The 12,341-nt window shown below is 44.2% G+C and overlaps 1 protein-coding gene across 7 annotated transcripts in view; it reads right to left on the bottom strand.

Annotated features, from left to right (window-relative positions):
• Positions 1 to 1,072: 1,072 nt before the first annotated feature.
• Positions 1,073 to 12,341, bottom strand: part of Ces2j (carboxylesterase 2J) — a 31,081-nt gene continuing 19,812 nt past the window's right edge. Inside the window, exons 1-12 of one of the 7 annotated variants that reach the window (XM_087595132.1) lie at positions 8,527 to 8,676; positions 7,657 to 7,856; positions 6,344 to 6,476; positions 5,529 to 5,662; positions 5,187 to 5,445; positions 4,010 to 4,108; positions 3,599 to 3,739; positions 3,404 to 3,484; positions 3,016 to 3,160; positions 2,486 to 2,623; positions 1,887 to 1,959; positions 1,073 to 1,462 (exon numbers count right to left, since the gene is read on the bottom strand). In XM_087595132.1, coding sequence (XP_087451258.1) covers positions 1,276 to 1,462; positions 1,887 to 1,959; positions 2,486 to 2,623; positions 3,016 to 3,160; positions 3,404 to 3,484; positions 3,599 to 3,739; positions 4,010 to 4,108; positions 5,187 to 5,445; positions 5,529 to 5,662; positions 6,344 to 6,476; positions 7,657 to 7,856; positions 8,527 to 8,535 — 1,599 coding nt within the window. In that variant the 5' untranslated portion in view covers positions 8,536 to 8,676 and the 3' untranslated portion in view covers positions 1,073 to 1,275. 7 annotated transcript variants of the gene reach the window in all.

The following is a 12,341-nucleotide window of genomic DNA, read 5'->3' as shown; positions in this document are numbered from 1 at the left end:
TAGCAGGACCCAGGGCTTCCCCTTCCACTGGTGCTCTTACTAAGATGTTCATTGCTACCTATGTGGTCAGAGTCCAGGGTCAGTCCATGTTATTCATGGCTTTCTAAACTATACACCTAAAATAGATGAATTTAATTGCATGTAAACAACCCACAGTGGTCTGAGGGTATAGTTCATGGGTGGAACCATTGCCTAACATGCACAAGTCCTAAGACAATCCCTAACACTATAAAACAATCCACACCCAAGCTATCAATGATGAAATAATTATTAAATGTGTAAAGCATATTCTGATTGTCTGTTCCTGGTTTAGTGTGTATATACAGAGCTAATAAGCAGAGGTATGCTGGCAGTAGGAACACCAATCAGTGCTGTGCATATAGAATGGAAAAATCACACACAGTCTCACTGAGAGGAAGGTCTTCCCTGCCCCTACTTCAAGTCAGCAGGGACTTAATATTATCCTTATAATGGCCTTGTTTACACATCCTACAAGGAGAGGGCACAAGCAGTGCCCTTGAGAATGGTTTCCCTGAGAACTGTTTCTCACCATACAGGAAATCTATGGGTATCTTTACCCAGAATTTCTCAATCTACAAGACTGAATATTTGTTACTGTTTGTAAGATACTGAGGTTATGAGATTTTGTTTTGCTTCAGAGATGTGGGTCTTGTTATCTTGCCCCAGATTTATGTAATCCTCCTATCTCCACCTGCACACATCTGAGGACACAGATACTATTTGTAGTCAATGTTGTTTTAGGAACAGAATTCTGAAGGCAAAAAGACTTAGGGAAAGCAGATTTTCTATTGGTAATTATAAATATGAGAAAACATGAAGTTGTCAAGAGAGGACACAGGATTTGATTCAGTCAGTCTCTTAGTCAACAGTCCTCGAAGCATCTGGTTCATTTGAACAGGGTCTGGGACTTGGAGGAGAGTGAAGATGGGGAAGAAAGAAAGTAAGGAAGGAAGGAATAGAAAAAGGAAGGGAGGAAGGAAGGAAGGAAAGAGGAGCTTAGTCTCAGTGAAGGGTTAAAGAAAATGGAGGTAATTTTGGGCACACACATCCACATTGTTATGAGAGCTTTTATTGACTCTAATGAATGTTTGCCCAGAATGATAACACAGAGTGTTTTTCATACATGTCTGAAAGAGTAAATGCTGAGGTGAGAAATGCTTATGTACTTATTGGAATGAATAAATGTAGATAATGGAGTTTGTAACCTCAGAATTACCCCATTTGCTTTCAACCTCACACTCCTGGCCCAGGATGCTACAGCTCTGCATGCTTGCTCTGAGAACCCTTTAGCTCCTGGATCTTCTGGGGCAGAGTCTTGGTCCAGAACTGCAGCCTTCTGGCCTTTAGGGCTCGGCCCACAGCAGGCTGGGTGTTCAACTGCAAATACTGCTCATCATGGTCCAACACAGGCCAGTGGGGTAGATCTTCACCATTGGGGTTCCTGTGGATATACCAGCCAGCAGGTAGGAGTGAAGGTCTCTCTGACACAAAGCCTGATCCCCTTATTTGGTCAGGGTAGTGGGTGAGCAGACCATGGGCTTCAGGGGACAGAGGGACTGGTGTACTGATATAGATACAAGTTTCACCATCAGTGTCCACTCCATGTGAAGCAAGGGGAGCTGGCTAGTTTTGTATCTCCTTCTCAGAGGAAAATCTAAAGAACGGTACTACAGTAGTGTGACTCACCCTCCTGATCTCTGTGGGATGAACAGTAACTGAAAGCTATAAGGTATCTGCCTTAGTGTGGCCTGAGTTGTAGACTCTTGTGTTATTAAGGACACATGAACACTAATGGAACACACCCACACTGGGGCTGGAGATGGAGACTTGACCATAAAGAGGTTGAAGATGGGGTCTATTCTCACCCAGTTCTTGCAAAGTTGGCCCAGTACTTCATCACCCTCCTCTTCAGCAGCTCCTCCTCCTCAGTGAGGTCAACTGCAGACAGAAGAAGAAAAAGAGTCCAAGTCCTACCAACTCATGCTCTCCTATAGCAACCACAGCCAGAGAGTAAACCCTAGGCCTGGTTTATACATTCTTCCCTCTCCTCTCAGAATCCAGTTTCCATCCAAAGCAGTACTTGAAGTTTCTTGGGTTCATTTCTACAGCAGTGTGCTCTCATTCCTTCTAGCACAAGCTAGACAAGGAAAGGATCATATTCAAACTGTAGCATATTTGGGGGGAAGAGCTTGGGTTGTTTTTTTTTTATTTTTTTGTTTTTCTTTTTTTCTTTTCTTTTTGTCGGAGCTGGGGACCGAACCCAGGGCCTTGCGCTTCCTAGGCGAGCGCTCTACCACTGAGCTAAATCCCCAACCCCTTGGGTTGTGTTTTAAGCTCTGATGTTGTGAACACTTGACCTTGTCCCCTCCCAGACTCTCAGTTTCCCCAACTGGACAGAGAGCTCAATAATCCCTTGGGAACTCATCTGATGCTGATTCAGCCCAAGGAAACAAGAAAGACTCACAGGTCATGCCCCAGAAATAGGAGCCAAAGACAAAGACAGTGTCATCACCATGGTCTGCCTTCGGATAGAATGGCCTGACTTGCTTGATGAAGCTGAGCAGATGCTGGAACTCATAGAAGTAGACAGGAGCTTGGGAACCTGGAACACATGTTGACGTATGATTTCTCTCATATGGCACTTATCTGCCTCACCTTTGGTGACAAGAAACCTTGCTGTAAAGTTATCTAGAATCCCAGTTGAGTGGTGAGATCCAGACTGGGGCACTGGACACAGGAAATCTGTGTTAAGCAGAGGCCCTGGTATTCTAGCCGAGGAGTTGACAAGACACTGAGTGTATCTCACATGTTTCCTCCTCTAGACCTGGATTGGATGCCATCCTTTATACTAGACATAAAGATTCACTGGGGGGAAAGCTGTCTGCTACCTGAGACCTGACCAGGGCATGGGTCCAGCCTTGACACTGCAGAGCTCACCGGGGTCCCACAGCTCTGAGTACCCCCTGTCCTTGCTCTTGTCACAGATGTACTCACGTTGGAAATGTGCTACTTGCAGAGCAGGGATCACAAATATGAAGTCCCCCAGCATCTCTTTGAACTGTGCTTGCAGTGTCTCTGCATCCTCAGTATCCCCCATGTACTCTTCCATTATCAGGTCAATACACTCAGGAGGCAGCATCTATACCAGGAAGAATCAGGAAGAATGATGACAGGACAGGCAGGCAGCAGCCTCTAAGTAAGGAATGTGGCCAGGAATGAAAGAGGGTCTATGGGTAAAGTAAGAAGCTTTGTAGTGATCCCACTCAGAAACACACACACACACACACACACACACACACACACACACACACACACACAGAGAGAGAGAGGGGGGGTGCATCTAGGAACCCTCTATCAGGACAGGAGCCAAGGTCTCTCTCACCATCTGTGCTGCTGCGATCTTTAGAGCAGCTGGCAGGGTCTCTCTGGTTATGTTGTTTATGATATGATAAAGGCCCAGGATCTAGAAGGCAGAAGATATTCTTAGGTTTTAGATGGTTTGGAACTACATCCAAGTATCTCTGAGTCCCACCCACCATGTGAGTTTATGTTCTCAGGGGCTTAGAACTGGTCTCACCGTGGGGACTCCCCAGCCACATTCATCTGTGTTGACACCAATGATACTGGGGACAGGGTGAAAATCCTTAGAGGCCAACAGCTCCTGAGGATGTTTGGGTAGGAACTTTCCATCCACCACACCAGGAATCATCTTGAAGACCTATACAGCATTGACGGTCAGTACCGAAGATCAATCATATAAATATTCTAATGCTCATGAATATCCACAGCAATTCCCTATATCATATCTTATCTCAGGATACTATGCACACTCTAGAAGAAATGCACATTAGCTTGTCATGCTCTCTTTGCACACTGTACTGAAAGGACACCAAACCATGGAGATGAGTTAGCAAATTGAGTAGTAAGTGAATAATGGTAATCCCACATCCTGGTCATCAAGTCCTCCAAGACACACAATTCTCCCAACCTGGTTAATAGCCAGGATCTCTTGTTTACTCTTTGCTCGCAGGCAGCGTATCAGGGCTTCTGAGTCTGAGGCCTCACATCCAGATAGGTTGGCTACTGTCTGTAAATGGAACAGACAATGGTTAGCTCATCCTTCCCAGCAGCGAACAGTTTCTTTGATACTAGTAGAAGTCATTACCCCTAAATACCACATCCTAGTGTTTGCTGTGGATGAAAGGAGTCAATAGAATTGTTGACATTTTCTGTTGCTCAGAGGTGAATGACAGCTGGGAAAGGACATTCTACCTGTGCATTGCTTTGTTGTTGCTTTGTTGTGTGTGTGTGTGTGTGTGTGTGTGTGTGTGTGTGTGTGTGTTACTTTGACAATAATTATTATGTAGCACATTTTGACTGAGAATGTCAGAGAGTAATCTCATACATGTCACCCTATCCCTTGTTCACTTTTTCTATACCAGCTTAGTTGGCCTACCAGGGAGTCTTTGTTTCCTGTATCTTCATAGGAACATTAAACATTTCTCAAACATTAAAACCACCAGCTTTGTATGGGTTCAGGAGATTTGAACTTGGGATCTCATGCTTGCACAGCAAGTACTTTTTCCAGTTGACCCTTTCCCTCAATTGTGTGTTCTTGTTAGATTTTTTTTTTTTTTATCAGCTCAACGCAAGCCAGGATCAGCTGCAAAGAGGAACTTCAGCTGGGAATATTGTCTCTATCAGACTGGTCCATGGCAAGTCTGGGCCTTTTCCTGATAAATGACTAATGCAGAAGAGCCCACCTCACTGTGGGCAGTGTCCCCCATGAGCAGGTGTTCTGGGCTGTTTAAGAATGCCAGCTGAGGAAGCCATGTGTTACAAGCCATATGCATGTTGTTCCTTGGCCTCTGATCGAGTTCTGGCCCCCAGGTACATGCCTGATTGCAAACTTCCCTTCAAGATAGATTAAAAGCTATGAGCTGAAATAAACCTTTTTGTCCCCAAGGAGCTTTTGACAATAGTCTTTATCACAGTGATAAGAAACAAACTGGGAAACCATGCGTACGTGTTTTTGCTAATGACGGAATCCACTGGATATTGGTTTGTTGTTATATAACATACTCAGCATACATAAAATCCAGTTAACTGAACATCAGAGTACCAGAGGCAAAGACTGAGGTAGCTGGTGTTCTTAGGGCGCTTACCTTGTAGACCACCTCAGAAGTGTCAGAGATGAGGCCAGGCAGCAGGGCCACTCCACTCTGCATAATGGCTCTATGAAAGAGTCCTTTGGACATGGGGGACACAACATGGGAAGACACACTTGTGCCTCCTGCTGAGACTCCAAATATAGTGACGCTGTCACGGTTTCCCCCAAAATAAGCAATATTTTGCTGGACCCAGCGTAGGGCGGCCATTTGGTCCAGGTATCCCCAGTTGCCTCTGGCATGCTGGTCTCCAGTGCTGAGAAGTAACAGGAAGAAGAAGAATGTATGGTTGTCCATGTACTACTTAGTCCCCATTACCCAGCCCTGTCCCAGGCTTACCTGAAGAAGCCAAGGACACCCAAACGATACTGGATGGATACAATTACTATTTCCTCAGTAGCTGCCAGTGTGGATGCATCATTCATGGAAGCTGATCCTCCAACCAGCCCACCACCGTGGATCCATACCATCACCTGGAGAGAGGAACTCACCTACCAGGAGGCCCACATACAGCCCAAGCTCATCTAGACTGCCCATTAGGTTATCAACTGCTTTGCTCTGTGCAAGTTGACCTACAAACAGATCTCCTTAGGATCTCAGGAAGTGAGCCACAGATGGGGTACTTTAGGCCTATGAGCATATTTCCGTTCTAGCTTCCCCAACAGGAAATCTCAGTATGGATTAATGACTCTAGATCTAAATTAAAGTCATCATTACTCTCAGACGCATCAAAGTAGAACAAACAACAACAACAAAAACAAAAAACAAAAAAGGAGTGTTCTCTTGAGTGGCTTTCCTGATTGCCAATCAAAAAGGCCATTAGATCGCATTGGCAGAACAGGTAACTTGCATCTAGAAATTTCAGTAATGTCAATATTCAGCTTTCGTGCACTATCCTGAGTGAGTCTGCTAAGTTGATAGAAGAATTCTTGATTTAATTGAAGACCTAGACCCCTTTACCTTTCAGAGTGCCAGAACTCTGATTTGCATACACAGAGTTTCAGGCAGCTCACCATGGGCTGGTATGACCTTCTTGAATCCTAAATCTTAATCAGGCTCTAAACTACAGTGGACCTCAGAATTATTCCTTCCCTTCCCATTTTCCAGAGAAAGAAATGAACTCTTCCCCAGCTGACCATGTCCTGATAACTCACAGGCAGGTTGGAGTCCTCATGGGCATGAGCTGGTACATAGATGTTGAGATACAGGCAGTCCTCAGACATAGGAAGCTTGGTCAATTCTGTCTCCTTCATACCCTCTAAATTCATCATAGCAGTCTGCAAACACCTAGTGAAAATGGAAGACAGGGTGTCCAAGATACATAGTGGTCAAACATATATCCTAGTCTGAATTTTCTCCTAGCCACTTATAGCTACTGCTTTGTATGATGGCTGGCTAACATGATTCTTCTCTAAAGTTTCTACCACAGTAAATGCTACCAGTTCTGTGGAGATGGAAATGGAGTCGGATTTTTCAGGGAGGCCTCTTAATATATAATAATATTCTGGGAGTTATTATATGAAGACTTCTGGCAGCCTCTATGAAAATGATAGTTTTTCTGTTCCAACATTCAATCCTTCTGTTTGTATAATTTAAATCCTGGTGTGGTTGTTAGTTTTGATTGTTGACTGGACACACTGTAGAATCACTTGAGGGAAAAATTTTACTGAGGGATTGTGTAGACCCTGTTGGCTGGTTCGCATGACAGTGGAAAGTTATCTCAATTATGTTCTTTGCAATAGAAATACATGCCCATTTTAGGATGCACCAATCATTCCCTAGCAAGGTGGCTTTTGCATTGTATAAGAGTAGAGAGTCACTGAAGATTAGGCATGCATGTGTGCTTTAAACTCTGTTCCTGATTATGGATGTCATGTAATCAGCTCTCTCAAACTTCTGCCTCTGTGGTTTCCCACCAATGGTTGGTTATAAGCTGGAATTGTGACCCTTGAAAAAAATTTGTCTTTACTAATTTGCTTATGTAAAGATACTTTATCACAGAAATAGAAAGGTAACTAAGACACTTAGGCATTGGGGTACTGTGCCCACATAGCAACTATAGGAATGAATGGACTAAATATCATTCCATAGAGTAGTGAGACATTCTTTAGTTCACTTCCAAGTATCAATAAGTACTTCCTTGTTCCACATAGTCTCCAGTTGGAAGCATGAGTACTTGTTCCTTAGTCAGTGGCACAGGGATAACGGATGGTCACAGAGACTGTGAAAAATGGACTCAGTCTCTGCTCCTTACTGCAGTACCTTCAACAAACTCCCTACAGGTGCCAGGCTCTGACCCAGCAGGCTGGAACAGTTGTTCTACTCTAACCCTTAGCACATTCACCAGAAATGTGCATGGGAGACACCCCTCAGCACAGGAAGAAAACTGCTGTAGAGCTGAGTTGGAGAAAACATCGCAGTGTGGCCTCGAACTCATGCCTTAAGTCCTCTGAGTCCCAGAACTTACATGGCCGGCTGTGAGGTCGCATCTCTCACACCACTCCATGGCTCAGGGTCCTCAGGAGGTGCAAAGCGCAGCGGTCCTACAGGAGGCTTGGCAAAGGGAATTCCCAGGAAGGTATGGATACCAGATTTAGTGTCCTTCACATGGACAAAGCTGCCTCTCACCTGACCCGTGTGTGTGTTCCTGATGGGGCTGGCTGAGTCCTGGCCTGTAAGTAGAGAGATGCCATCAGCTGTCAATACACTTGGGGATTTCTACCTCATCATCATCATGGTACATGGGGAAGGTAAGCCAGGGCCTCCCAGTTCAGCAGTAGGATGTGGAAATGAGGGTTTCTGGATTACCTAGGGACAGAAACCTTGTCTACTGACTTTTCTTCCAAACTAACAGGGTTCTTCCCTAGCCAAAAAAGGGACAGGCTCAGAGCCACTTGGTATTGTGAAGGAATTATTGTCATTATCCAAGTACAGTGGGATTTCTAGCCACAACTACATGCAGATGAGGGACATGTCCTGCTTGTTCTTCTGTCTCTATTGCCTCCTCAGGATGTACTAACCTCAGACATCTCTGACTCCTGTGTACCGCGGTGGGACATTAGAAAGCACACAGTCGGGGGCTGGGGATTTAGCTCAGTGGTAGAGCGCTTACCTAGGAAGAGCAAGGCCCTGGGTTCGGTCCCCAGCTCCGAAAAAAAGAACCAAAAAAAAAAAAAAAAAAAAAAAAAAAGAAAGCACACAGTCCCCTGTAATTCTGTCATTCTTCACCAGTCCCTTTCCCCTCCTTGGTGCCTTCCATCCCAGAAGCTCAGCCATGACTTTGCAGAACTGGAGCATCTCTGACCCTGGTCCCCTCCGTTCATTTAGACAGTCTCACCGTGCACATGCTGGAGGAGAAGCAGGAACCCACAGGCTACAACATACAGCCAATCAGGAAGTCTAGCCAAAGACATGGTTGAATCTCAGGTCTAAACCTGTGCTGGTGCAAGCCGAGATTCTCACAGCAGGAAACAGAACACATTGCCATGGCCCAGGCAGGAATTTGTAGCTTTTGGCATGTAGGTGTGGCATTTGATTGCATGGGGCAAAGTTTTCATTGCTGGAGAACTGATAAGGTAGAAGCCACAGGAAGCCAATAGCCACCAGGCAGGGAAAATCCACTCCTGCAGTTCCTGCTCCTTCCCTGGCCTCCTGGACAGACACAGCAAGGCATCTGAGGTGCTTCTGGAATTCCAGGATCCCTGACTTTCAATACTGAGCCATTGTGTTTTCTGGTTCTTTTACTCACCAACCCAATTTGGGCGTTAGTGTGAAGATTAGAGAGCAGAAAGTTGTAACAGGAGAAACCATGGGGCTCCTGTCAACAGGTGCATAGTCAAGATGCCAAGATAAAGAGAAGAGCAAGGGCAGGAGCTCTGAGTGTGCCTTCCTTTCATCCTCAAGACTCTTCTGTGCTGACATAACTCATAGAGTACTGAGTCTACCCTCAGAGGCCCTGGTACCTTAGGATTGTAGATATAAACTCTCCCCACCCCCAATTGGGTCATGGTAACTTCATTGAAAGATACTGAAATTCTGACACTTCTGCCTCAATCTCCAATGTAGATGCCCACACCGCCAACTCCTGTTTAGATGAACTACACAGTCATTTGTCCATTGACAAACATTTTACTCTTTCCTACCTTTTACTTATATGTATTGTGTCCATGTATGTATGTATATGAACACTCACAGTCCATCACATACACGCAGAGGTCAGAAGACAATATGTACTATCAGTTCTATCTATCTACTATATGGGTTCAGGGACCAAACTTAGATTGCTACGCTTGGCAGCAAATTCCCTAACTAGCTAAGCCCCTTGCCATCCCCCAATCCCCACCCCCACAATCTGACTTCTATGGGTTCTGGTATACATGTCCAGAATAGGAGTTTCAGAATCAAATGTCCTAGCAAGGTATATGAAGGTATATACAACCAGGAGTTTATAACTAGCCACACCTGACTTCCTGGAAGAAGTGGCATAGGAGCCCACATTGGGTAGTTTTTTGTTTCTGAGATTTGGTTTTGGCTCTATGGTTTCATTCTCAATAATATATGACCCCATAGCCTGGCACTGCAGGATTTCCTTTACAGCCCTGCTTTCTCCTGCCTCCCTGATACAGTGTTGTGCCTCCAACATATGCTTGTCCAATCTGTGGTCCTGGCCCTTCCTAGAGGATATTCTGCTTTTAGTATTGTTCTTCTTCCACATCCTCAGGGCCAAGGAAGTTCTGGACTGAGGGAACTGAAAGGTCTCCAACCCCTCCAATTTCTAGGTCAAGCAGTCAATTTCTTTGTTTCCTGAACCTTCTTGTGCTTTTTCCTAACTCCAAGTGTTTTGTAGCTTGGCTAGAGGAAAGTCCCCATTTCCTCTGCAGAGGACACTTACCATCAGAGATGCCAGAGACATGGTAAAATAGAATGTGTACTGGAGAAAGTTCAAGCCCTCTTTTGTTGAGGGAGTCAAGGACATAGACTAATCAGACAGACAGATTGACAGACTTTGAAACAGAAGTCTAAATGCAGAGGCTCAAATTTCATGGACATATCTTCATTGAGACACCACTCCACACCCATTTAGTATTCAGTGTTGGCAGAGACTTGGGACACCTGGCATTCCCATATATGACTGGAGGAGATTTAAAATGGTGTAGTCATTTTGAAAGATAGTGTGTTATTTTTATTCAAAAATTAGCTACAACCTTGTCCTATGATTGAGAATTTCTTCTTTCAGGGATTTAGCACAAGGAAATAAAATTACTGATCACAAAAATCAACAACAAATAAACAAGAACAGCAAAAATTGTTCCAAATGATGATAAGAGCTTCATAAACAACAGGAAAAATAACAATGGACATCATATTCATATATGGACTGACACCATTTGTCAAGGATGGCACTTAAATCTCCAAGACTATTAATTAATTTATTAGCAACAGAACGAGTGACCAATCTTTTATTTTCCATGATAGAATATCTAGGGTCCTGAAATTTCTAAATCATACACCATTTCCAAGCTCTTCCATCAGAAAGCAGTCAAGTGGTTGCCAGAAACAGAGATCAGAGGGTAATTGACATAAAATAATAAAAGGAACCTTTCTCCAGTGAAAGAAACACTCATATCTGAAGTCAAATTGGTTGACTAGTTCGTATTCTTTGTGAATTAACCAGGCTATGTACAAACATTCAATAATTAAGCTTTTCAACAACGGAGTTAGTCAAAGTCTATAAATCTCTTTGGCAATGTCCAATGCATTAGCTGAAATGCCTTGGAACCTCACAGTGGTGTGTACAGCAGGAGTTGAATGATGCATTCAGGCCTGGTAGAAGTACCAGGCATAATCTGCCCTCCTGCAGGCAAGAAGAGCTCTTCCCTCTATGAGCCCAGCTGATCTTAATTTCTCTCTCTCTCTCTCTCTCTCTCTCTCTCTCTCTCTCTCTCTCTCTCCCCCCCCCCCCGTCTCTGCTTCCTGGTGTGGAAGATTGACATTGCAAGAATCATCATTTTAGTAATGTCCTAGGGTTGGCCTTCAAGCTATTGCATGAATCTTGCAAAAACCAGCACCCTGGGAAGATGCTGGTTTGTCATATGTAGGGTGCCTGGGACCATGGAGATCTAAAGAAGACAGAACCTGTTAATGACAGAAAATGCTTAGGAGAATACAGAGGCAGACAGAGCAACATTCATCACCATTGTATGATTGCATAAAGTACAAGAGAATGTTTTTAATACAGGGCCCTGAGGATGTGGAGAAAGAACACTTCCCCATTGCTGGTGGGACTGCAAGCTTGTAAAACTACTTTGGAAGTCAATCTGGCAGTTTCTCAGAAAACTGGAAACAGTTCTACCTGAAGACCCAGCTATACCACTCCTAGACATATACCCAAAAGGTTCTCCAACATATAAAAAGGACATATGTTCCACTATATTTATAGCAGTCTTATTTATAATCTTAATTGTAATAGCCAGATGCTAGAAAGAACCTAGATGTTCCTCAACAGGAGAATGGATACAGAAAATGTATATTTATACAATGGAATATTACTCAGCTATCAAAATAATGACTTCATGAAATTGTTAGGCAAATTGGTGGAACTAGAAAATATCATCTTGAGTGAGGTAACCCAGACACAAGTGAACACACATACTCACTGATAATACGTACTCACTGATAATTGGATATTAGCCCAAAAGCTCAGAACACCCATGATATAACCCGTATAAATGATATAAACCATACGAAGAAGGAAGACCAAAGTGTGGATGCTTCAATCCTACATAGAAGGGGGAACAAAATCACCACAGGGAGGAAGGAACCTGGGAGGGAGAGAGGAGGGAGTGGAAAAAGGAGGGGGGCAGGATTAGGTATTGGAAGAGGCAGGATAGAAGTACAGAGTGTCAGGAAAAGGAATAGAAATATGTAGCAGGGAGTATGGGGAACTGAGGTAACCAGTAGAAAGTCCCAGATGCTAGGCAAGCAAGAGGCTCCCAGGACCCAATGGGGGTGACATTATCCGAAATACGCAACAAGGGGAGATAGAACCCATAGAGACAAATTCTTGTAGATAGGCACGACCCACAGTTGAGTGACAGGGGCACCCACCCATCTCCAAATTGTTAACCCAGAAATATTCCCGTCCAAAGGAAA

The sequence above is a fragment of the Rattus norvegicus genome, chromosome 19 (genome assembly GCF_021556685.1).
Source record: "Rattus norvegicus strain SHRSP/BbbUtx chromosome 19, alternate assembly SHRSP_T2T, whole genome shotgun sequence".
NCBI classification, from domain to species: domain Eukaryota; kingdom Metazoa; phylum Chordata; class Mammalia; order Rodentia; family Muridae; genus Rattus; species Rattus norvegicus.
This window is presented reverse-complemented; position numbering and strand designations above follow the sequence as displayed.